At 43.4% G+C, this 26,368-nt stretch overlaps 2 protein-coding genes across 3 annotated transcripts in view; one reads left to right on the top strand and one right to left on the bottom strand.

The window, feature by feature from the left end:
* YBX3 (Y-box binding protein 3) lies at nucleotides 1-26,165 on the bottom strand. 2 transcript variants are annotated; one of them, XM_019451967.2, is made up of 10 exons: nucleotides 25,669-26,165; nucleotides 21,657-21,720; nucleotides 20,572-20,605; nucleotides 17,973-18,062; nucleotides 16,300-16,422; nucleotides 11,406-11,609; nucleotides 5,254-5,351; nucleotides 3,258-3,429; nucleotides 2,466-2,565; nucleotides 1-565 (listed from the first exon to the last, which is right to left on the bottom strand). In XM_019451967.2, exons 1-9 carry the CDS (start codon nucleotides 25,931-25,933, stop codon nucleotides 2,500-2,502), a joined length of 1,116 nt encoding a protein of 371 aa, XP_019307512.1. In that variant the 5' UTR covers nucleotides 25,934-26,165; the 3' UTR covers nucleotides 1-565; nucleotides 2,466-2,499. The 2 variants fall into 2 exon arrangements, with proteins under 2 accessions (XP_019307512.1, XP_019307514.1); XM_019451969.2 differs by lacking the exon at nucleotides 11,406-11,609 and having other exon boundaries at nucleotides 25,669-26,163.
* Nucleotides 24,489-26,368, top strand: part of LOC128774905 (uncharacterized) — a 56,324-nt gene continuing 54,444 nt past the window's right edge. The window contains exon 1 of the mRNA XM_053894674.1: nucleotides 24,489-25,420. Within this exon, the coding sequence (XP_053750649.1) occupies nucleotides 25,106-25,420 (315 nt within the window). The 5' untranslated portion in view covers nucleotides 24,489-25,105. The remainder of the gene's footprint in view (nucleotides 25,421-26,368) is intronic.

Raw genomic sequence — 26,368 nt, 5'->3', positions numbered from 1 at the left:
TTTCCTTTCAAGGGTAAAAATTTTATTTTTGAGGAACTCCATACTGCACATTTTTAGCAAGTCACGTAAGAAAGCAAAAATGTTATCCTCCCCTCATCCTAGAAATAAATAAGAAGGGCATAAAATTTCTTTTTAAATCACGACACTTGGAAGTTTAGCACCAGCATCCAAAATGAACAAAAAAGGGGGGAAAAAAAGCATACTATATATTTCAGATTTCTTTGGTTGGGGTTCTCCCCATGTGGTATTAATATTTCTTCTTTGAATTCATATTACCAAAACAGTAAAAACCAGGAAAAAAAATATAAACCTAGTGGTTGCTGAAACTGGGGAGGTTGCTCTCTCGTCTTGTGTGCAGGCATTCCCGGATCTCAGCTGGCTAGGAAACTTGGCTGACATTTTCCTTTCATAGTCGTCTGTTTCATAAAGAATAGTAAACGTTCTAATGTCCACATCTTGGTCATGACTCTTCCACATTATTGCTTGCATGTCTCTTTGGTGTTGGTAAGGTCACGGTCTGCTCTGTGCTTTCTTTTTCTAATGGTCATTAATTTCCTTAGGTCACCTGGAAAAAAAATGAAACCAAACTCAGAGTGACAAAATGACCAAGAGTTTAAGAATAAAAAGGCAAAAAGTATGCTTTTCATGTAATTCAAGAGACAGTATTTCAGAAGGTCTACACATAATCTATTCTCACATCTACAGATCTGTAACCCTACACATTTAATACATTTGTGTAAACCAGAACATTCAGTACATAGTAAAAATTTTATAGAATTATATGAAAGCGGGTGTCTGAGGGGCTCAATCGGTTAGGCATCTGACTCTTGACTTCGGCTCAGGTCATGATGTCACAGTTCATGAGACTGAGCCCCGAATCAGGCTAACAGCGCAGAGCCTGCTTGGGATTCTCTCTCTCACCCTCTCTCTCCACCCCTCCCCTGCTCATGTGCACTCTCTCTCTCTCCAACATTTCTTTTAAAATTATATAAAAGAAAATTACCATCAGGACGCCTTTTCAAATAAATGATACTACGGCATCCATAATTCTTCATAATTATTTTGGTGGTTGCACAATATCTCCTAACGTGAACAAACCCAACACTGAGCCACTTCCCAACGTTAGACAAGTTATAAATAGTACAAATATTTGTTACCCTGTACTTTGGATTATTACCTTAGAAGCAATACCCAGAAATAACATTACTAAGTAGAAGGTTATAGCCAAATGACTGATACATAATTCTAAGTCAGTTAATGCAAGCAAATTTAAATAGGGAGTTTATTTCTGTGATACTGTCCACACAACCTAGAGATAAAACTGAATATTCCCAGCACAGCAAATGTCTACCTGATGGAAGGCTGTGAGTTTTACAGCCTCTTTTAACTAAAAGTGTATTTTTTATTTAATGCAAAGGACAACAACCAAAAAATATTCAAAAATTTAAGCCCCAGGAGCTTTATTTTCTGGAATAAATCCAGAAAGAAAACAACTATGGCTTATAAATTCCTTTAGGAGTGGCTCTACAATTGGGTCAGTCTAGTTCTATTTCTACCTCTATACTGAAAGTTTCCAAGATCTTTACCAAGAAAACAGAAACGCAGGAAACATCAATAAAGACAAGCTAACCTTTATGGGGAGGTTATGCTTCACCACGCCCTGATTAAGCACCTTACACATGTTATCTCACTAAATCTTTGCAACAACACTTGGTGAGTAAGTCTAGTTGGTATCCTTGTTTTACCAGCAGCAGACATTGCTGGGGCAGAGAATAAACAAACTGCTCAGTATCACCCAGCAAATGAGTAGTGGCTCCCGCACTGAGTACATAAACCTCTTGGCTCTCGCTCATTATACTGCACGGCCTCAAAATCAATTGTGTTAGTTATCAAAGGGAGAAGGGAAGGAAAAAAATACTCTAGTTTATTCTGTAGATCAGTCTCCTGTTCAAACTGGCCACTAGGTGTCACAAAAGTAAAACTTTCAAAAGTTAAGAGGTATTAATATTAAAAATTATGTCTAGAGAAAAAAAATGACCATCAATAACTGTCAAATGCTTATGCCCCCCAAAACCTAGCAAAGTAAGGTCAAATCCCATATTTAACCACTAAAACTGCTCTTTCTCCGAAGTCCTAAAGGAGATGATGGCTGATCCAGATGAACCACAGAACCGGCTCAGACTGAAATCAACAATACTTAAAATATCAGGGGCGCCTGGGTGACTCAGTGGGTTAAGCGTCCGACTCACGTCATTAAGCTCAGGTCATGATCTCATGGCTCGTGAGTTCGAGGCCCGTGCCAGGCTCTGTGATGACAGCTCAGAGCCTGGAGCCTGCTTTGGTTTCTGTGTCTGCCTCTTTCTTTACCCTTCTCTCGCTCATGCTGATTCTCTCTCTCAAAAATGAATAAACATTAAAAAAAAAAAAAAAAATCGACTCAAGGCCCGGGCTGCCCGAGCTCTTACCTGCTGATGGTGAAGGTGCCTGGGGAGCCTGGTGTTACTCAGCACTGCTCTGCTCGGTGGCTGGAGCGGGGTTCTCAGATGGCGCTTCGCCTGCCTTGGTCTAAGTAAGACACGAAACAAAACCACAGTCCGGAAATTAATCGACCCAGGTGACAATGGAAAGTTGAAGACTAAAAGGTCTCAAAAGTTAGGATCTTCCTGCTTACGAAGGTAAATCACTCTCCAAAATTAACTATTCGTAAGTGGGAGTGAAAATTTAGTGTCAGAGAAGAATGGCCAATAAATGGCAATTAAACACCACCACTCTCCGCAACAAAGTCTCTGATACACAATTGCTTTTAATACTTGCTTAGAGAGAGCTTCGTCTCTGTACATGCTGTCCTACGTTCGGAGAGCCTTCAACATTTTAATTCTGAATCTCCATTAGTATGCATAATCCTTTCAGAGAATAACTAGTTGAACTCAAATGTTTGTTTATGTTATGTACAGGGCATTCTTTCTCCATAATATATAGATGCATAGATCTTAACTAAAATATTAAAAATATTATATTACCTTTCATATACAGATTATATATAGAATACCTATAAATGCTATATACATATTACCTTAATATATAAACATTTATATGATTTGTAAATATAAATACATATGTAATATAATGATAACATAAAATGTTATATGATTGCCAGTTGGCAGGTTATCAAACCACACTTAGGATGGAACACTAAATAAAGTTTGACGTGATTAAGGACGATGTGGCAACATCCCCTTCCGGCTGGTTGGATTTACCTCTTTGCCATCTTGTGAAGGAGCATTAGGAGGACGGGGGCGACGCCTGTAGTTGTATGGGCGCCGGTATCCACGGCGAGCAGATGGCTGGTTTGAACCATTGGCCGCTTGTTGGTTCTCTTTATCTTCAGCCTCTCCAACAGCTGGGGCAGGTCGGGGGCGAGGAGGGCCTCTAGAGAAAAGAATGCAAAAGAAAAGACAACAGTGCAACAGGACAGGGGGCCACAAGAATAATCTTTATTTTTGAAGGTTAAAAAGTCAAGTGATCGGTATTTATTGCTAGAATACACAGGCTTGGAGCACCTGGGTGGCTCAGTCGGTTAAGCCTCCCTATTTTGGCTCAGGTCATGATCTCACGGTTCGTGGGTTCGAGTCCCATATCAGGTTCTGTGCTGACGGCTCAGAGCCTGGAGCCTGCTTAGGATTCTGTGTCTCCCTCTTTCTCTGCCCCTCCCCCGCTCACACTTTTTCTTTCAAAAATAAACATTAAACAAACAAAAGAAAAAGAATTATACACAGGCTATTGCAGCAAATGGAGCAGAGATTTTGTGGAAAAAAACCCTATTTTTCCACCATTTTCCCTCTTCACCTGAATACCTATTTGTAGTGAATAAACATACTCTGGACACATATCATGGTCCTGCCAGGCACTTGATAGGCACAGATAGTAAAATTATAAAAGAAGAGTGGCTCCTGGTACCTGCCTGAGTTTAGTGGAGCCTGGAGGGATTAAACACGGAAGGAACTCTAACATAACTTTGTGCCAGAGTCTGTGCTGGTATTATGTTTTTGGGTTAAACATTTAATTTCAATGCTAATTCTGTACATTGGATTTCTAGTGAGAAAAATCAAGAGGTGTTGAGAGGTTAAGTATTTGGTTGGACCGTAGAGAAATGCTGCTTTTTACAGGTCGAAAAAAGTCAAATGTAACTTTCCCAAGATCACACAGCCAGGGATTGACCGGGCTGGAACCACTGTCTCCTTTCTGTTTTTGTTAAGGCACTTCTGTGAAACCTCTTATTTTGGAAGTTCTTAGTATTTAATCGTTAAGAGTCATTATGTCTACAACTGGAATGAATCCTGTGAGGAAAAGGACACAGACTGGCATAAATCCTTTCCCAAAATAATATATTCTCCTTTCAATAAACCCATGTTGCCAAACCTCCAGGTCGTATAAATATCGATCAGGAGTGAAGGTCTACTTTCTTCACTTACATCAAGGACCAGGAAAAGGAATAGGAAGGCTTATGATACAAAGAGCTTTAAAAGGTTCTGAGGGAGTCGAGCTCAATTCAGTTTTCACAAGGCATGAAGCACAAAAACCTACTCCTTCACTAATATGAATACCATTGGTGGTGTAGTAACAGTATCTAATATTTACTGAGGGCTTACTATATATATATCAGGTACCGTTAGCTTAGATTCGTTAGTACTTTTAAAAACTGTAAAATATTCCTTAATGTCCATTTTTATAGACCTGGTAAGTAAGTCTTAAGAGTCCAGGAACCTCCCAAAGGAGACACAGCTACTAACTTCAAGGTGGGAACATACATACAATTTGATCTGTAGCCTGACTTAACCCCCAGACTGCCTTCGTGATGGGACTATTCAGTACCCCACACACTGGCTGGCACTCACTTCCTCCTTTCTCTGGCACAGCCACTGAACAACGACCCATCAATTAATTTTCTGTTTGTTTCATTCAACAGAACAAAAAAATTAAGTATTCATCTATATCATATCACAGCTAACCATACAAACCAATGGTTTTGCACAAGGATACCAAAATATTTTGTTAAATAGGGGGGACATGTCCCATGGCCGTTGGAAAACACACTGCAGAGTCCCTCTAATCCTTAGACCTCCAGTCGAAGCAGCCACTTCTTCCAATGGATCTTCCAATAATAGATCCATACAACAGCCCCTCAACAGTCTCATCCATTATGCTGTCTCTCTCAAGTCCTTCAACTGGCTGTTAGGGAACAATGTCACATACCTCCGGTACCTTGGGCGGTAAGTTGGGTTTCGATGAACCGGTCCCTGAAGTTGTGTTCCCTCTGGGACTCCCTCCTTCATCTCTCCAATTTCACCAGCCTACAAGAAGGCAGTCAGAGCTGAAAGTCAATGTCATACGACCAGACAGAAGAGACACAGAGCACACAGTTGCATTCAGATTTTTTTTAAAATTTTTTTTAATGTTTCCTTATTTTTGAGAGAGACAGAGAGTGAGTGGGGGAGGGGCAGAGGATGAGGGAGGCACAGAATCCGAAGCAGGCTCCAGGCTCTGAGCTGTCAGCGCAGAGCCCTACGCGGGGCTCGAACCCACGAACCACGAGACCATGACCTGAGCCGAAGTCGGACACTTAGACGACTGAACCACCCAGGTGTTCCATCAGATTTTTTTTTTTTTTAAGTAAAAAGTAAAATGCTTCATAATAAAGCCGAGAACCCTCAACTTTAACAGTGAACTGTTCAATGATTTAGATCTTTGTGAATGATAGGAAAGAAAAACTTATTTCTACTACAACAGACTTTTGTGTATCACAGAGCTCTTAGTCTTATTTGATAATACTAATTTAAACACTTTGAAATGTTCCATTCATCTCTTACCATGAAAAAAAAGAAAAAAGGACCCATTATTATAAAAGAAAAGAGAATGAGGGGCGCTTGGGTGGCTCAGTCAGTTAAGCGTCTGACTTCGGCTCAGGTCATAATCTCGCGGTTTGTGGGTTCGAGCCCCGCATCAGGCTCTGTGCTGACGTCTCAGAGCCTGGAGCTGCTTCGGATTCTGTGTCTCGCTCTCTCTCTCTGCCCCTCCCCTGCTCATGCTCTGTCTCTCTGTCTCAAAAATAAATACAACATTAAAAAAGGGGGGGGGGGGCGCCTGGGTGGCTCAGTCGGCTGGGCGTCCGACCTCAGCTCAGGTCACGATCTCATGGTTCGTGGGTTCGAGCCCTGCGTCGCACTCTGTGCTGACAGCTCACAGCCTGGAGCCTGCTTCGGATTCTGTGTCTCCCTCTCTCTCTGACCCTCCCCCGTTCATGCTCTGTCTCTGTCTCAAAAATAAATAAACGTTAAAAAAAATTTTTTTTTTTAAATAAAAAAAAAGAAAGAGAATGATATGCTACATTTGAGCAATGAGAATCTCTTCCCCCTTTCAAACTCAGATCCACTAATTCTATGAACAGGGTATCCCTTCAACCATTAATGGTTTCTACATTTAAACGTTCTCCCACACCTCTTAACACCTTCGCTTCTGACTGCTTCCTTCCATCTCTTTGCATTTAATTATAATCTTTTAAAAAACAAAATCATACTTCCTTGATGATAAACTTCTTTCAAACTGGGGGTACAAAATTTATTTACTGTGCAACTTCCAAAGGAAAAAACAACTAAAAACAAACAAGAAAACCCACCAGACATCTCCAAAATTCTTTATAACACAGCCACATCTTAACCTTTTTTTCTCAACACTAACATCCTTTACTTCTCCATGTTACACCAGGAAAAGAAAAGCCATCAGCAAAGGATTTCCACATTCTTTCACTCTCAAATCTACCCACCTACGTGTTTGCTGTCATTTTCTTCTCTCTCCTAACCCTGCGTAAGTGGTCTATGCTCATATCCAAAGCCAACCCCTCTCTCACCTCCTAGAACACTTAAACTCTCTATCCCTCCTCCCCTTCACTGTATACTTTTCCCCCCTTCTCTACTCCATCATTTCCATCCAGGTGCATAAACATGCTGAAAGGGCACCCATCTTTTGCAATTCTTACAATACAATCACAAACTTACAAAACAGTTGGAAGTACAAGATCTAATCCTCAGGCCCAGTTCAAGTATCACCAGTTGTCCCAGTAATGTCCCTGATGGCCAAGACCCATTCAGAACCATGCCTTGAATTTAACTCTTTGCCTGAAACAGTTCTTCGACATTTCCTTGGCTTTCGTGACCTTGACGCTGTTAAAAATTAGAGGCCAGTAATTTTATACGCTATCCTTCAGTTTGGGGGTTGTTTGGTGTTTCCTCATGATTTAGCTCCTGTGTATCTGGCAGGGAAGCCACAAAGTCACACCGCACCCTTCGCATCGCATCCCGTTGGGCGGCAGATGGTTTCAATTTGTGCCGTTACTGACAACGTTCAAGTTCAGGAGTAGTTAAGGTAGTATCTGGCAAGCCTACTCTGCTGTACGTTTACTCTTCTCCTCTTTGTAATTAGTGAGGATTTGGAGCAGTACGTTCAGAGTGTGTAAATGTTTCATTCCTCATCAAGTTCTCAATATATCCATTTATGTATTTATATCTGCATAGACTCATGGTTTTCTATTTTATTCAATGAGTTATAATCTGTTACTATCATTACTGGCCAATGGGAACCCTTTCAAACTGGCTCCTGTCCCTCTGACATGTCTCCAACATTCTTTGAGTACTTTCTTGCGTTTTGGCACAACAAGATGTTCTGGGCTCATATTGTACTTTCTCTGGCCCAGCTCTGAAATCAGCCACTTCTCCAAGAGAGCTTCTTTTTATTGGAGAATGGTATTTAGAAACAAAACACTGGAGGACAGGTATGCTCAATGTTATTAAGGAGTCACTGATTTCAGGCCATTTCTGGAGACAGAAATAAGGAACACACATACACAAATACATATATGTACACACACAGCATGAGTTCCACATATATAAACATGGGTATATGTGTGTGCACGTAGAGCATACTTGATCTGTCCACCTATAACGGCTTTCACAAAGTTGTTGGTGAAGAGAGGGCTTGGGAGGCCAGGAGAGAACTCACTACATCTCAAAACCAAACAAAAACAAAAACCCTGCTCTGACCCCACAGCCTCCTCCCAGCTACTGCCCCATTTGAGTTCCTTTACAGACAGACGAAAGGAAAACCACCACCACTAACTAACCACCACAGAAACCTCCTCAAAGGAGAATAGGAGACCTCTTCTCCCTCTCTTGAACTCATGCTAATCAGACTTGCCCTTACCGGACCACTAACTCCCAAGTTACCAACAACAGGAATCCACTCGCAGTCTAACTCCCTCCTCTCCTCCTCAGTACTTGACACGGCATCTCCTTCTGGAAATATGTTCTCCCTATCTGCTCCTTCTCATCATCCCAGACTCTTTATCTTCCTCATCTTGGAGGAAGCTGGTGTGCCCAGGACTCAGTCCTAGGATCAGTGTTCCACCTACACCCACTTTGGAGTTCATCCCATCCTGCGCCAGACCTTTCAAACTCGCACCTGGTCCCGTCTCCCCTCCTCAGGCTCCCTTCGGCCTCTGTCCCTGCCCTTCCCTCGGCCATTCGTGGCTTCTCCCAGGACCTAAAACACTCGCTCCCTCGCTTCACGTAGGCCTCTTCTCAAACATGAGCCCAAAGACTTTGTAGCCACCTTATCTAAAATTACACCTTCCTAACTCGAGCCACATATTCCCTCTTGGCTGTTTTATTTTTCTGCCTACTTACTTCACATCTCCACTTGGAGGTAAAATTTAACGTGGGGGGGGGGGGTGGGGTGGCGGGGGGGGGGGCAGAGGGGGAGGGAAGATCTCCAGATGGTTTTCACCTTTCCCCTAAACCCAATCTTTATTGTTTTCCCGTATTTGCTTAAATCAAAAACCACAGGGGTATCTTTTACGCCTCACACCACACATTCACTCCATCATCAGATGCCGTCACGTCTAGGTTTAAAATATTGCCAGAATGTGACCACTGAGCACACCCCCACTGCTAGTACTCTCATCCACGGCAGGACCATCTCAGCACAGGGGATTATAGCAGCCGGTCTCTCCCACGTCCACTGCTGCCTCCTGTGGTCTAGCTTCCATAAATAGTCCGATGGGCTCCTAAATATGTGTCTTCCCTGTTGAGATCCCTTCACTGGCTTCTCATCACATTTGGAGTAGGTCAGCAGTCCTTATCAGTCTACCAGACATGCTCTATCTGCTCTAAGACATCGCCCTAATCTCACGTCCTACCCCCCTCGGCCTCGCCCACACTGTCACCACAGGAGCCTCCCTTTAGTTCTCCGAACAGGCCAAGCTGCTGCTTCCTCAGGAACCTTGATCCACAAAAAGCAGACAGGAAAAGCAATTAGCATGTGTGAAGGGCTAGAGTTTACTAGAACTGTGGAACGGGAAGAGCATTAGCAGAGGCTGAGTTTGAATCCAGTTCTACAACTTTCTGCCGCAGGACCTTAGGTACAAGTTGCCCATTTTTTAGAATATGCAAATCTCTTCATTTGTGACAACACCAACAAAAATATGGAAACCACTGCCAATTTCATAAAGCTACAGGGAAGACTGAACGAGAACGGACTTCAAACGTCTGCCACTTCATCAGTGCCAAATAATTCATGCTCGCTCCCTTTTCTCTATCATACAGTTCTTTTCTCAGAGACGGCAAAATATTGCTATTAGTTCAGTAACCGATTCGACTTAATTTCCAAGCGGAAATTAAATTCAAATTAAGCTAGATAGGTATTATCTTTGAAAAACCAGAAGTCGTGTGGTCACTGATGTATCATGCTATATCATGTCCTTTGTACAGAAGGGAAATTCTATTGGTCTGTATATTATCATTTTTTTTCCCCTGTTGTGTCAGTTTCGGTTTTTATACAGTAAAAAATGTTTCCAAAGACTTTTCTCTTTGACCTCAATATTTAACATCCTAGAGATCTCACTATACTTTTAAACCATTAGCCTAGCTATTATGGAAGAGAGTTTTAGGGATTTTCATTTGATGCTACTGATTGCCTTAAGCAGACTTCTTTAGTGTCTGAACATCCAAGCATGGGATGTATTAGAAAGATTCTAAAAATACTGAAGGAATCTAAGGACAGCTTTTATTTCATATATGGAATGGGTAAGATAGTCAGCTCAAGTTAAAACAACTCCATGCGATTATCAGAATAAGCACATGTGTTTCAAAACTAGTTTTCAACCAGCTTCTGCAAACGATGTTCTACATAGCACTAAAGAATCCCTTTGCTCTGAACCTTCAATTCCTAAGGTAAAATATACTTTATTTTAAACCACATAGAAAAGAATCGTGTTCTCAAAAAAAGATATGTGCGGATGTGCAAAATACTAAGAAAGATTATTTCAGGAAAGTACTACTAATGCCCTAAAAATAAATGTGTATTACAATCTCCCTGACTCTTCCTGTTCTCATTTCCTAGAAGCCCAGAGTGCTGCCCTAAAGAAACCTACTATGCCCCATGTACCCAGTCTCTCCATATATGCAAGTCTACTCGTTATTTTTAGCACATTCGTCAGGGACAGCTGTTAAAGAGTAGAAGAGAAATAACAAGAAGCAATGTAGAAAGAACATAGTCATGCATGATGGGATAAGAGATGGGTAGCAAAGAACAGACTGAACATAACGTTCAGTCAAAACACTTCGTGGAAAAACAGAAAACAAAAACCAAGGACACTAAGAGGAAAAAGTTATAGCTAGTGGTAACAAAAAATCACGTCCTATGCCAAGTTTTCCAAGTTTCTTGGGGAACTGCAGAGTTGTTACAATGTTTATCGATTATAGGTCAGGTTCACAATAGCTCTGTCAGTATTTTTCAGCAAAAAAGGAGAATAATAACTCATCAACAATCCCCATCTACAATAGCTTTTCTTACTAACACCATGTCATGCAAATTAAAAACTCTATAGATTTCCTCTATCCTAAGACACCGAGCTAAATATCTTCGCCTTTGATTTAATCCCCATGACCCCATGGAAGAGGCATGTTATTATGCCCGTTCAATGGATGAGAATTAACTTAGTTTTTGCAAAAGCTCACAGACTCAAGTTGGCAGAGACAAGATTCAAATCCAAGTCTGCTGACTTCAGAGTTCAAAGTCTTAAAACGCATAACCACCTGTCTCTCTACTTTAAACTGTCCCGTGGTCCCCAGGGTGCCCAATTACGGGCATGGCTCCTGTGGTTATGCTTTTGAAAATGTCACTAGAATGGCTGCTCCGAAAGAACAGACTAAAGGCCTCGCCTCACAGCTTTTGGAGCATCAGGAAGCCACAAGCAAGGTCTGATTTCCGGCGGCTGGTGTTGGAGGAGGAGGAGGAGGAAGAGGAAGGACGGAGGGGTGAGGACGGCTGAAGAAAAGTCCCAGGTGCAATTTTACCTGCATTCTGTTGGGATGGGGAAAGACCCGTGAGCGACGGTCAAAGGTCTGTCCCACGTGGTAAGGCGGGAACCGCCTCCGGTACTGAGGGCGATACTGGGGGCGGCGCAGCTGACTCCGGGCCCCAGAGAACTGCCCGTCAGTGGCAGGGGGGTCAAATCCTTCACTGCTGCCGCTCCCTTCCTCCTCCTCCTCCCCAGCGTACTAGCAAGCAAAGAAACAGAGATTCAGAAGAAGTTTCAGCAAGGACAGAACCAAAGAATACTGCTCAGGATGAATATCACCAAAGGAAAAACAAAATCTCCCCCAAAGGGAATAATCCCCTCTATTATACGGACAAAATGCATTTAACCCAGGTTATCGTGTGATTACCTGGGATAAACTACATTAAGATTAAAGTAGATCTGGGCAGATAAAATATTAAGAAGCAGAAAAGCAAAAGCAATCAATCTATAATGAATTGACGAGTCATCTCATTAGAATTGGTGAATAACGGTGGGGCTGGGGAGGGTGTCTGGGTGGCTCGGTTGAGCGCCCTGCTCCTGACTTTGGCTCAGGTCATGATCCCAGAGTCCTGAGATTGAGCCCCACGTAAGTCTCTGTGCTGAGCATGGAGCCTGCCTCACGTTCTTCCTCCCTTCCTCCCTCCCCCTCTTGTCTCTCTCTCCCTCTGTCCTCTCCCCCACGCATGCTCTCACTCTCTCTCAAAAAAAGAATTGGTGAATCATCAGTTGAACAACCAAAGAAAACATGTGCAAGGTTGTTAACAGTTTAATAGCTCCAGCTAATGTGTGTCTCCCAACATCTGCCATCCAATGGGGCAGAGTCAGGGCAAAGCAAGAAAAAAAACATTGTGTGGCATTAACAGTTTTGTCCTAAGAGTCCTACCTTCCTAGAGCCGTTCTCAAAGTGTGGCTGGGGTCTCCAAAAACCTTTCAGAGGTGGGGGGCGGGTACCCAGTTCAAACGATTCTTATAATGGTGCAAGGATACTATTTGCCCTTTCCACTCTTATTCTCTCATGGGTATATGGAGGCTCCAAACAACCACAGGGACACAGAGCCTCTTAGCTGACTGAATGCAGAAGGAGATACGAAAGCCCAGCTGGCTTCTATTAAACCAAGTAGAGATCTGCAAAAATATGAAGCAACACCACTCTTCTCACTCAATTTAAAAACCTAGTTTTCAGGGGCGCCTAGGTGGCTCCGTCCGTTAAGTGTCTGACTTGAGCACAGGTCATGATCTCACGGTCCGTGGGTTTGAGCCCTGCATTGGGCTGTGCTGCTTCAGATCCTCTGTCCCTCTCTCTGCCCCTCCCTTGCTCTCTTTCTCTCAGAAATGAACGTTAAAAATATCAAAAAATAAATAAAAATAAAAGCCTAGTTTTCATTAAAAATGTTATTTATATTTATGTGTAATGAGCTTATTTACAATCAATTAAATATCTCTTAAATGTCTGCTCTAATTGCTAACAGATATAAACACACATAAAACCTCTGGGATCATCGATAATAATTAAACATATAAATGGGTCCAAAAACCAGTAAATTTGAGAACCACTGACTTACAGCATGATTTTCTTTATAGGCTTTGGAATAAAGTTTTAATTGCACTTTTATAGTAGTAAGTAATAGACACAGGCAGTTTCTAAATATAGGCCTTATTAACAAAGGAAACTACCGACCCCACATTTTTTCCTATATTTAAGCTACTATATATCACATACTAATATTTTATATAAAAATATAAATAGCCAAACATCCCTCAAAGAATTTATTTCAAATCTCACACTAAAGGATATAGATATGCGAATACAGAAGGCAGTCAAGGGAAGTAATTATAGTTTTCAAAAATGAATAAATTAAAAACTAATAAAATAATGACCCATTTCTTTTGGGGGTGAGGGTATTTAAGATTTAGAACACTCGAGAATCAGCCACACAGGCAACTAAATTCCCAAAAGGTGAAAGTTTCAGCTACCACCTCCAGTAATTTCAGAAAAATCCAGCCATTGTACACTTCATAAAACCTGTACCAGCTACAATCGACAACTACGTAACACATTGGCATAAAAAAGTAAAAAAGAAACATTAGCATAGAAATCATACACCAAAATACTAAGTGTGAGACTGCATTATTCTTCTTTTTAGGCTATTCTCTGTCTTTTTGAGTTTTATACAGCCAAATCTTTCATTAATTACCTTTCCAAACAGGAATAATGGCACCACCCTTGCCAAACATGCTCTTGAGAGAGAGTCAATAAGCTGTCAGGATGTCAGGACATCCCAATAAAAAAAAAAACAAAAACAAAAACAAAAACCTTCATTTACACATACTTTCAGAATTTTGAAAGTTTTCTTTCTAAGGAGCTTTCACACGCAGGACTTTGCAATTTCCAGCTGAGGAGGAAAGTCTTTAAGGAAAAACTGCTAACGTTTTTCTACCGCTTTTACTTCTGAATTCACGTAATAATCAAAATACAGTTGCCCCTTGAACAACGAGAAGGTTAGGGGCACCAATGCTGTCAAAAACCCATGTGTTCAAACTCCCCCAAAACGTAACAACTAAAAGCCTACTGTTTCCTGGAAGCCTACTGACAACATACAGTCAATTAACACTTATTTTGTATGTTACGTGTATGATACACTGTATTCTTACAGCAAATTAAGCCACAGAAAAGACAATGTTATTCAGAAAATCATAAGGAAAATACATTTATATTCATGTACTGTATTTACCAAAAAACACCTGCTGTCAGTGGACCCACACAATTCAAACACGTGTTATTCAAGGGTCGACTGCCATCACAACCAGAGTTCTGTGAATCTGATGAACTTGGAAAAGTTAACATGCTATATAATAAATGCTACAGTAGCTCATTCCTACTCGCCACCTCCAGCACAGGTTTTTATTAACAATCAAACAGGAGGGATGCCTGGGTGGCTCAGTCGGTTAAGTGTCCGACTTCGGCTCAGGTCAGTCTGTGGGTTCTCGCAGTCTGTGGGTTCGAGCCCCACGTCGGGCTCTGTGCTGACAGCTCGGAGCCTGGAGCCTGTTTCGGATTCTGTGTCTCCCTCTTTCTCTGACCCTCCCTGTTCATGCTCTCTCTCTCTGTCTCAAAAATAAATAAATGTTAAAAAAAACAAAAAACAAAAAACAATCAAACAGGATAAGGAGGGCACCTGGATGGCTCGTCGGTTAAGCGTCCAACTCCGTTCAGGTCATGATCCCAGGGTCGTGGGATCCAGCCCCACCTTGGACTCCTCACGTTGGACTCTTCACTGAGTGTGGAGCCTGCTTAAGATTCTCTCTCCCTCTGCCCCGTCCCCACGCATGTGTGTGCTCTCTCAAAAATAAATAAACTTTAAAAAAAAAATCAGTAAGATAAGCAAAACACGGGTATGAAAAATACAAAACTAGATGAGGGGATGGGAAGATGGGTGAAATAGGTGATGGGGATGAAGGAGGGCACTTGTCACGATGAGCACAGGGTGATGTATGTATCTGTTGGATTACTAGATGATACACCTGAAACATGTTAATGTAACACCTATGTTAACTAACGGGAATCAAAATAGAAACTTAAAAAGAATAAAAATAAAATAGCAGTAAAATAAAAAAAGAAAAATACAGAAAGAAAAATAAGAGGTCATCAGGTAGCTGATAAAAAACCAATCTGGAGGGCGGGCGGGCGGGGGGGGGGTGGGGGGGGCGCCTGGGTGGCTCAGTTGGTTAAACATCCGACTCTTGATTTCAGCTCACATCATGATCTCACAATTCATGAGATCGAGCCCCGTGTCAGGTTCTTCCCTGACAGGATGGAGCCTGCTTGGGATTTCTGTCTCCCTCTCTCTCTGCCCCTCCCCGACTCATTTGCATGTGTGCACACTCTCTCAAAAGTAAATAAACATTAAAAAAAATCAACTTAGGCAGGGTGTGAAGATGACAGAATTAAGAGGGAAAGCATTAAGGTAAGTGGAAAGATATAAATCTATGAAAGCATAACAATAAATCATTCTCATTTTGCAGACTTTCTTTTCTGGTGGGATTTTTCAAAAGGTTTCCTCGGATGATACGCAAAGTCATAGTCTAGGGCTCACAAAGCATCTCGAGTCTTATTCTGTAAGTGCCAATCCCAAGTACTAATTCTAGAAACCTCAAAAAATGATTCAAATTTAACAGGCTCCTCATGACCACAAATGAATGGGATTCTTTTTGGGTGCCTTGAGTGTGCTTCAAACTGAGCCTTCTAAGTAAGCTCCAGACAGACCCGGTTGTAAACCCTTTCGCCTGGATTGTTACCAATCTAGAGAACTAAAAATCTGGAGTATCACTTACTGCTTCTTTACTTTAAAATAATGGGAAAATGCTACGCTGAATAAACCAGCTACTTAATCAAGGTAAATTAATACTTCTGCGGTCAGTGCTGGGTTTTTTGCCTATTCCTGAGCTATCCCCCATTCTCCTTGCCAACCAAACACTTCTTTTCTTAGAGGTCAACAGTGCTCGTGCCAAGAGATGAACAGCTTTAGGCCAATCATGGAAATCCCGTTCCCCTTTGCCAGTGAATGCCACATGACCAGGTTCTGGCCAGATAAAAGAGCCAAATAAAGAGAAAGCCCTTTTGACGACCCTGGCACAGCCTATCTTAATTAAGCCCTTCCTCTTAAAAGATAGTTGTCTGTTACTTGCAGCCAAATACGTACAAACTGATACAACTTCTGAATGGCCAGTTTCCAAAGAGACCCATGGCTATGGATTAATTCTGGGCACTACAAATTTCCCTTCCCAAACCAAATCATTCTGTGCCTCCGGGAGGAGATACATTTATCTGCTGCAGGTATGTATACTTCGTTTTACACGTGGGAACTCTTTCAGGCACTGAGACAACATACATTACGGGGAGGCCCACGGCGTCTGCCATAGTAGCCACGTCTGTAACGGCGCCGATCAGCAGCATAACGGCTCCCTTCCACGGGAACGCCATCCGGTCCAGTCACATTGGCTGCTTCTGCACCCTGAGAAAGAAGACAAAGACGGCCTCAAAATCAAAAGAAGCTAACTCAACTAACCCCTTTCACCCCTGCCCCCCATAAAAAACCAGCCTGGGACAGTCAGAATGTTAAAGCTGGCAGAACGTACCCACAATTCCTACTGTGATCTCAAATACACACCCAAGTCTTAATAAGATCAGCAAGGTGCTTGGTGTCCTGATTATAAATGTAGTTTCTTTGCTCACACAACCTAAACTCTCCCTTCTTGTTTGGTTATGCTAAGTTCAAAAACGGTATGTACCTCTTTAAAGAACACACACCGGTAAATGTAATGCGACTATGAAAGAAGTAATGCTAGACCAGGAAGAATATTTCTCCATGGGAAAAAAAAATGAGATGTTATCTTCCTAGAACAACACTGAAACCTAGATTATTCTAAGAGGCACTAAGAGAACAGCTCTTCATGGGCTCGAGTGGCTCTGTCCAGCACTGAGCTATTGAGAGGGAAACTTCTTCCATCTCGGCAGCAACACAAGAGTCCTGGATTGAGTAAGAAGACATCGTTTCCACAAATGTAGTGCTGCTTTAGACCGTCTTAGTATCCTTCAAACACACTCAGCGTTCTTATTCTCTTACGGACAAGGAGATAAAAGATAAAATAATGCTTCAAAAACATAAAAAAAAAAATCAGACAAAAGAGATTCCAAAGAATATATTTCACATTCAACATCTATTTGTAAAACCTCAAGTTCTGAAAACATATGAAGGTGAAATTAACCTGGCAATACAAAATTTTAAGAGTTGGATGGGATAACAGAGATCATTATAGGTCAGCATTTGCTGGCGGATGATTTGAAACTCCAGGTTTGCAACACAGCTGAGGGATCACACTAGTAAAGAAATCATTTAAGTTTCTGTATTAAATAAATGTGGAGCCTGGGTGGCTCAGTCAGTTAAGCATCCGACTCTTGATTTTGGCTCAGGTCATGATCTCTCTTTCTGCACTTTCATCGTGGAGCCTGCTTGGGATATTCCCTCCGTCTCTCCCCCCACCCCCCACCCTGCCCCACTCGTGCTCTTTCAAAATAAATAAATAAACTTTAAAAAAAGATATCTTTTTCCCCAAAGCAACTTTTATCCATTTAATACTATAAGTGTTATGGGGCACCTGGCTGGCTCAGTCTGTGGAGCATTTGACTCTTGATCTCAGGGTCATGAGTTGGAGCCCCATGTTGGGTGCAGGGATTAAAAAAATACTATAAAAATTTTAATCTACACTGGAATACACATTTGGTACCGAAATAAAATACGTCCTTTAACTTTTAAAAAATTAGCTTCTCCCTCTATAACTAAATAGGGCTCTTCATCATTTATTAAGTGAGAAATTACAACCTCCTCTTATAATCAATCAAAGAACATTTACAGCAGTATTCAGTAATCAAAAATTTTCTACTTAAAAGTCACTTCTGTCAAAAATCCAAAATAATGTTAATTCATAAGGGGCTGCGAGACCACTCACTATGCAAGAAAACCGTGTGCTAGCACACTTCGATACCCAGCCACGATAGTCTCACCTTCTCCCCCTCAACCACATCAAACTCTACAGTTTCTCCATCTCCTACACTGCGCAGGTACTTCCGTGGGTTGTTCTTCTTGATGGCAGTCTGTCAAGAGAACAGAAAATTCTAAATGAAGAGTATGTCAATATTGGCCACAGATTTCATCTCGCAAGTTTACTGCATACGTTATTGTTTTTTGAAATTACTCTCCCACTCACCTGGATCTTCAAAACAGTAATAAAAAACAAAACAAAACAAAACAAAAACACGGCAAAACTATGTTCCGCATTTTCTTAATTTGTGGTATCCTTTGAAATTCATCTTGGTAGGTGGATTCAACAGGATGTGCAGTTACTACCCACCTCCGTTACAGCCTGATCATGAAATTGGAAATATTAGTTCCCTCAAGCTATCAGGCATCTAAGATTTAGACTGTACCTCTATGGGTGAGGGGAAAGGGGTGATGCCTTCATGAAGTCCTGCTTAAACACACATATATTTTTTATTTTATTTTATTTTATTTTTTTATTTATTTATTTTTCTTTTTAGGTGGAGAAACTATCTACAAACAAGAGAATCTCAAAAAGAATTTTAAAAGAAGCGAAGGAGAGGAGGGATGATGAAGACTAAAGAAAAGGAATTTTAAAATGCCAGGGGGGATAAATACACCTGATGGAACACACAAAATTACCTCAGGAACGAAACATTACTGATAATCATAATCTGGCCTCTTTTCCCCCTTCCTCCATTTTATGGAGAAGGAAAACAATGAAGCTGGTAAGGGATTTTGCTGAAGACATAAAGATACAGGCTGCATGGGTTGGGGGTGGGGGGGGGGGGTGGGTAGGCAGGGTGGGTAGGGGGAATCCATATCCCTGCACTGTATCCATATGATATTTATCCAATACTTTCCCCATCACACCATTCATATCTCACTCATCCCTGCACATTCTGTGATAATACGTTAAAAGTTTAATGGAGATGTTCTGCTGCATGAAACACCCGCACCTCAGTATCTGCATATGAAAAGGCCTCCCTTTTCGGTCAGTGGCGGGGAGAATAATTCCTGCAAAGAATTTCCATTTCTTTAGCTGGTATCTCTAAATAGTTAAAGGGGCTCTGAGTTTCTATGGAACTAGGTCAACCTTATTTTATAAAGCGATTAGGCATGTGTAATCCAGCCCTTCCCTTACTCTGAGTGGGAGGGAGGAGGGAAAAAGAGGAGCCAATGCCACAGAGACCTCACCCACGGAGGAAGAAAGGCGGCTCAGGGCAGGATATCTGCGCGCAGTTAGCACATTCAGCCATTCCAAAAACAGCCCCTCCCTGCCGGCTCGTTCCCTTTTTCCTGTTCAACGGGGCAGGCCTCAACACATGGAGGTGACTCACCACGCAACCTCATGGGGGCTGGAATCAGGTCACAGACTTGCAGGCTAATGATGCTGGCCACCAGGACACAAACTTGTGAGGTCCCTATAATGTAGCTGTCAAACAGACTGCTTAACCCCAAAGGTCTACCTGTTAACCTCTAGGTATGAGAAGAAACACTTTCTTTCAGTCTGTTTTAACTTTAAAGGTCACTGGGTCTCAACAACAACAACAACAAATCTCAAATTATCTAGGCACAACTGAAATACATCCAGTCAAGCAGAAACGTAAACAGCAGAAACCACAATAGAGAGCTTAATCTTAGATATTACTCTCCCCAGTCACCACTCCCACCCCAATTCGCCCACGACCCAAAACAGAAGGAAACAAAACCAAAGAAAACCAGATGCTGCTTCACAGAGCCCTGCAGGTAGGTACTGGTCTTAGTACCTGACTCTGTATTTTCCTGTTACACACTAAGCTCCCCACAGATATGAGACAATTGGCTGGAAATTAAATAAATATACAAAAAGAACAACGAGGGCAGGCGTCTCTTCTTTTAACCTGTATTGTAAAACAAGTCCAGGCTGCATAATGAAATAAAGAGCATCCTAGGCCAGGAATGTAAAGAAAGACAAAGACATCAGTAGCCAAGAAGCCCATGGTTCCCATATTTTACCCATCTCCTACATCTCCGAATCCAAAGGGATGTGGACCTTTTGACCCGGACATGTGCTAACCATGCCTCATTTTTACAGGAGTGAGGATTATCCTGGGCATTGGGGAGTTTTCTCATGTCCTGGCTACACACACCCTAACCATCTGCTTTGCTGCGCTATTTACTTCAAGTCAGAGCCACTCGGGGAGAAGAGCTTTAACCAACACCCACCCAAGCAAAAGCCACATCAGTTCCAGCCAAACACGGAAGGGGAACCACAAGATCAGGAAAATAAGATGGTAACACGGGAACAGAGTTCTGCTAAGGAGTCAAAGGCTTTAAAAATTAGCAACTGGTCTGAGTATTACTTCGTTCGACTGCAAAAATAAAAGGCTAAAATGATGGGACAGAAGAGTTTATCTGCCGATCTTAAAATGTGCAAGTGTGCTCTCTTGCCAGAATAAAACCATGCAAAGCGTTTAGAGTGGAATGATGGTTTACAGGACTTCATCTTGGAAAAGGGACACGAGCAGGTCACAGACACCCGTCTCTTCACACAGCAAATGTAGCATTTATTATCCCTCTTACCTGATGTACAAACACATCTTCTTTGGTGTCATTTCTGTTAGAAGACAAAAAGTTCACAAATGAAAGTACTAGATATGGGGAAAAACTTAAAAGAACAGATGTTTTATGAGTTTAGATCCCAAGACCTCAAAAAGGCAACATAACATCTTTGTTTCTCCTCAACTTAGAAGCCCAGAATCGGTCCCTGATAAAAACTTCCAAACCTGCAAGATCCCTGTCATACTCCTCCATATTACCACAGTGCTTAGATCCAAGTGTACAGAATCTACAGAAACATCCCTTCCCTCTCATCGCCTCCTAAATCACGTGGAATGTAATCAGAGCCCGAGATTTCCTTCCCAGTAAAAAGCAAAGCAAGACAGTAAAAGGACAGGGCACAGCTGTGAACTAGGCTCTCCTTACACTGAAACCTAAAACAGCACCCTCCCCACCACCCTGCCCTAACTCACCCCACCCCCCCACCAAATCAGTTAAGGAAGAAATTAAGGAATTTTTAAGGGGGGGCGGGGGGGCGGTGCGGGCAAAGCGAATGACTGTATCACGTAAAAACATCACCAGACTGCCAACAGTCTACAGCTGCGTTCTCCTTCCTATAGGGTTAGAAGCTACCGTCGTTTAAAGAAAACACTACACTTTCTACGCAGGACTTGGGCCAGACCTGGGTTACAGATCTAGCTCAATTACTCACTAGTTGTGTGACCCTGGGAAAGTTGCTTAACCAGTCTAAGACTCCATTTCTCCATCTGTGAAATTACAGATAGGGTCTCAATTGTCCTAAGGCCCTTCCCATGTCTCTTTTATCTCCCTCACCTTCAATTTTCTTTTAATGACTGGATGTTTAAAAACATGTCATGTATCCATACTCTGGAAGTGTATTTTAATTAATATTTAATAACCACTAGCTTAGAAAGGAGAATGGTCACAGTGCTTACAAATCTTAAAACTTACTCCAGCCATCAACTGAAAACAAAATGAACAAAAAAACTTACATAAGCCATTTAAAAAGTCTGGTCAAGGATCTATAAACTGCTGGTGCCACAAAGCAAGCATGCATTTAAAACATGTACGGAGATACAAGCACGTACCGATTTATGAATCCATATCCATTTCTGACGTTGAACCATTTAACAGTGCCAAGGACTTTGGTGGCTAAAATAAGATTAAGCAGATAAATTAGTATCTGACCTACAAAGAGATAAAGCTCATATCGCTAAGGTCTTGATAGCATTATATAAAGCCTAAACATACCGGAGGAAACCATTAAAGGCTTAATTCTAAAATATATTAGGAAAAGAAAATGGAGCAAGGGAAGACACCATAGGAAAATGCTTTCCAGAAGCCTACAGCTTTCTTCCTCGTTAAACGTTTCAGTACAGTCATAAGGAGTGGTCGGAAAGTCTATACATTTCTGCAATAACTCAAATTGAAAGACATCACGGAAAAAACAAACAACGTTCTTTACGATTAAAGTTTTCGCATGGAAAAGTTTTGCCGGTGCCAAAGAAGGGTCTAATGAAATGAGAATGTAGGCAGACGAACAAGGTCAAGTACCAATGACCCTAACACATCACTTTTGCACTTTGAGATTGGGCAAACTTTAGTAAGTGAAATAGTAGCTCCCTGTTACTAGCTAATCTACAAAGACGTAAAGTAGCTTGTCCAGCCGCCAGATGGGGGCCTATCAGAGGAGTCAAGAGTAATAATAGAACTGAGGCTGTCTCAACCCGTTCTGTACTCACCACCCCAAGACAGGAGGTAACAGGCCTTTCCAAACCATAGTGATGAATTTGGGCTTCTGTTTCATTGTTTACCCTGCTCCCTGCAGTTGGGGAGAATCAAACTCATCCTTTTTTGGGTTTTGTTTTTGTTTTTACAAAATCTCCCTCTTTAACTTGAATGTCTCTACTTTCCATCGCTGAGTAGGGCCCTTTCTGTACCATGCCAGACTTCAACAGAATTGAAGAGAAGGAATCTAAATGAACAGGATGGTCCTGGAACTTGTACTTTGTACATTCATATTTATGTCAGCCGTCGAGTATGATTTGAGAAGACTCCTTTGAATCACTTGTGAATGTCAAATTCAGAACCTCTAGGAAATGCCTATGTCTAAATTCAGGAAATGCATAAAGCGATTTATCAAGACTCAATGAAACGGGAAATCTGACAATACAGTACCTAACAACAACAACAAAAAAAACGCTTAGAAGAGAATGAAAGCAACAGCATTAACTGTTACTAGGGTTGCTTCTCTATGAGATACAAACTTTATAACTTCCAAGGATAAACAATGAGGATTCAGTTTTCAAATTTAAGACTAAATAGTAATTAGGACTCGTTTTGTTGTGGACAGAGCCAGTTCTGAGTTTCGCTATATTGATATGCTTAAGGAAGTATTTTAGCTCTCTTTGTAAAAAGAAAAAAAAAAAAAAACCCAGCTCTATCTATGCCTCCAAAGTCATTCAGAGCCCATCACTGACTGAGCAATCTCCAGCTCTAATTCCAAGTGAGGAAGATCTTTCCAACAAAGAGACTGAACCTTTGGAATGTTCGGTTTTAAACCATTTAATTAGAAATTTGAAGGTCAAGGAAGAAAAAAAAAATTATGTTTTAGATCTAAATGTACACACAGAAGAGGCCCATTTTTGATAAACCATAGGCTTTTACGTCACACTTTTAAGTTATTTCAAGTGATAGAGTTTTTGTGCCTCCTGTCATTTGCCCCAAAATTAATGACCTAGGACAATATAAAGACAGGAACTCTTTTAAAGGAATAATCTTGATTAGAAAGGCAACACTAACAGAACAGCAAAAAAAAGATGAAAAATCGTTTTCAAGTCTAACTTCAAACCAGGCTGAAGGCTATTTTGACTCCTCAGTGTAGATTTTTAAATTTTCCTAATTCCACCAACACTCCCAACAATTTCACAGGGTCAAACACATTCATGCACACTTCTTGCTTTAAAACCATACCCTCACGTCACATACACAAGGAGGAAGGGGGGACAGAGGAAGACCATATGGCTTCCATAATGTTTATTAGAAGGAAAGTTTTCTTTCACCCGGGGAAACCACTTTCTCCGGCCTACGGCTCTCCACTGAGGCTAAGGACTGTTTGTAGGAACTCAAATGGAAGACTCCAAAACCAGAATTCCATTTCAGTCAGCACTGTGCCTGGCACATTTTAGGCACCCCTGTGTTTGCCTGGCAGAGGGAAGGAGATGGCAGGACACTCTGGGCAGGGACAGCCAGTGTTGAAATGTCATGTAGAAGGCCATCCTTCATTTTAAGAGTTGGGAGTTACAGCAGAAAGATACAAGACCTCCAGACTCATCACCTGGGATGCGGGAGAGGCTTAATAGCAGTTGGTGGTTAAGAGAACTAATTTCTCTGTTCCTTTCATCTTTCAAGATGCCTGCTTTAGTTTAAAATCCAGCAGTTCAGTTGAGATCCAGAAGGGTACAAGGATCAAGGGAAAACCTGCAAAAGTTCCTGTCCACAAAATAAGTCACCGTTAAGAGTATATCTTAACTCTGCTTTGGAAAACGGGAGGCTGTCTCTCTCACTCTGTACAGAAGTGCTCCCAGAAACATTTGTTGGAAACAATAATCAGAATACTGACTAGACTGAAGTACCCCTTTAGTCCAGCAAAATAAGAGCAAGTTGTGGTTTTGTTTTTTTTTTTAAATTACTATTATTTATTTTTTCTGAGAGAGAGAGAGAGAGCGTGCGCGCGCGTGCGCAGGGTCGGGGCAGAGAGAGAGGGAGAGAGAAAGAATCCCAAGCAGGTTCCAGGCTGTCAGCGCAGAGGAGGGCAAGTTTCTCTCTTAACCTACACAGGTTAGTTTTAGCATGCCGCTCCCCAGCAACTGAGAAAAAGCCCCGGGAAAAAAAAAAAAAAAAAAAAAAAACACAAAAAACAAGGAAACCGGCCTCTCAAGGTAGGGAACATGGAACTGTTGTATTACACGCTCTTCACATTATTCGCTTTTCTTCCCACGAAATTGGGCAGGCAAGGCTCAGACAGATCAAACCCGCCCCGCCCCAAACACTGGAAATGTCTCAAGCATCCGACACCATCTCTTAACTTTCCTGTTTAAAAGAGCGACTGACATAGACACGCACCCTTTGGAGGGTTTCTTCACCACCCACCTGCTTCATAAACACGCTTAAGGCCTCACAGGGCGTTCCAGAAGGGCTGAAAACGCTGAAGTAAGACGACGAAGCCAACAAGGACCACAGAAAACGATTCGAAGGCTCTGCCCGCACAAACCTGAACGAGACCTCTTCCCACCTGCTCTGCTAAGTTACAAGTCCCAAGATAAGGGTGTTCTGAACAAACGTCATACCCACGCTATCGACCAAGTTTTTTCAGCTGCTGCACCGAGCGCGTTCCCACAGCCCGGGAAGAAGAATACGCGTGAGCGATTGGTGAGCGCAGCAGTGGGCACAGGGAGGGAGGAGGACGTGGGACCGAGACCCAAGTTTCCCGGAGAGGATTGCAACACCCCTTCGCCGGCATGTGGCCGACAGAAGCATGGCGTCTTTCCCGTGCCCATGTGGGAAGGGCGTCAGGGACAGACACCTGAGCCTTCTCAGCAAGAAGCCTTTCCACCTTGCCCTGCCCGTCCCCCGGCCCCCACTTACCCCGTCCCCCCCCCCCGGGGGAAATCCTCCCCTCACCCCCGATCCCCAGCGAGGGCTCCACGGTGCCCGTCCCACGTGTCTGTCCCTCCCCTCCATCCACGGCCATCCCTGCCCTGCGTCCTCGTTCCCAGACCGCCGCTCCTTTCCTCTTTGGACCGAGGTAGCCCCCCCACTACGGGAAGGTGCCACAATGCCTGCGCCTAAGGTGACAAAAGTCAAGACCCCAGCTCGCCGGCCCGGGACCGGGAGAGGCGCGCACCGGGCGGGGAGGAGCGCAGGGCGGCGCGCGCGCACCCGGGAGCCCCACAGGGCGGGCGGGCTGCGGCCCCGGGCGCTGGGGACCCCCTGCTGTCACTCCGGCGCCCCCGGTAGGAAACGCGGCGGGCGCTGCCCGCACGTGCCCGGCCGCCCGCCCAACTCGGAGCGGTCCCCACCCTCCGGGGCCTGCCTCACCGAGAACTTTTTTCTCCGCGTCTTCACTGCCGGCGGGGGCTGAAGAGGCGGGGGCCGCGGTGCCCGTGGCTGCGGGGGCCGCGTCCCCACCGGGGTTTCCTGCGACGAGGGCGGCGGGCGCCGGGGCCGCGGCCTGGGGCGCGCCGCTGCCCACCGGGCTCTTGGGCGCGGGGTCCTGGGGGGCCGCGGCGGCCGCCTCCGCCGGAGCCTGCGGGAGGGTGGTGCTGGTGGAGGTGGTGGTGGTGGCCTCGCCCGCCTCGCTCATGCCGCCTCCTCTGCTCTCACTCGGGCACCTCGGTGGCGGTTGGTCGGCGGTTGGCGCGGCTGGAGGTCGCGGCGGCCGGGGCTCGCTCTCTGGGAGGCCGGTGGCGGCTCTCGCGGCGCAGGCGGCGGCGGCCGAGGTGGGGTCTCGCGGCGGAGGCGGCTCGAGCTCTCGGGCTGCGCGCTCGCTCTTGGGCTCCTCGCTCGATCTTACTGCCCCAAAAATGGCCCCGCACAAGTTTTTCTAGGCGGCGCACCGGCCGGGGAGGGAAGAGGGTGGGGAAAGTTGGCTTCGGAGTTGGGCACGACTCTCATTAGCATTTAAAGGCGCCCGATGCCCTTTCCGAGCCACCAATCCGCCCGGGACGGGAGCGCAGGGGCCGAGTCGAGGAGTCCAGGAAAGCCAGGCTAACTCCGCGCCTTGCACGGCGGCCTGGAC

The sequence above is a fragment of the Panthera pardus genome, unplaced genomic scaffold (assembly GCF_024362965.1).
Source record: "Panthera pardus isolate Hobbes unplaced genomic scaffold, ASM2436296v1 HiC_scaffold_6, whole genome shotgun sequence".
In the NCBI taxonomy this organism is placed as follows: domain Eukaryota; kingdom Metazoa; phylum Chordata; class Mammalia; order Carnivora; family Felidae; genus Panthera; species Panthera pardus.
The sequence above is the reverse complement of the archived record's forward strand: the minus strand, read 5'-3'. Positions and strand labels throughout refer to the sequence as shown.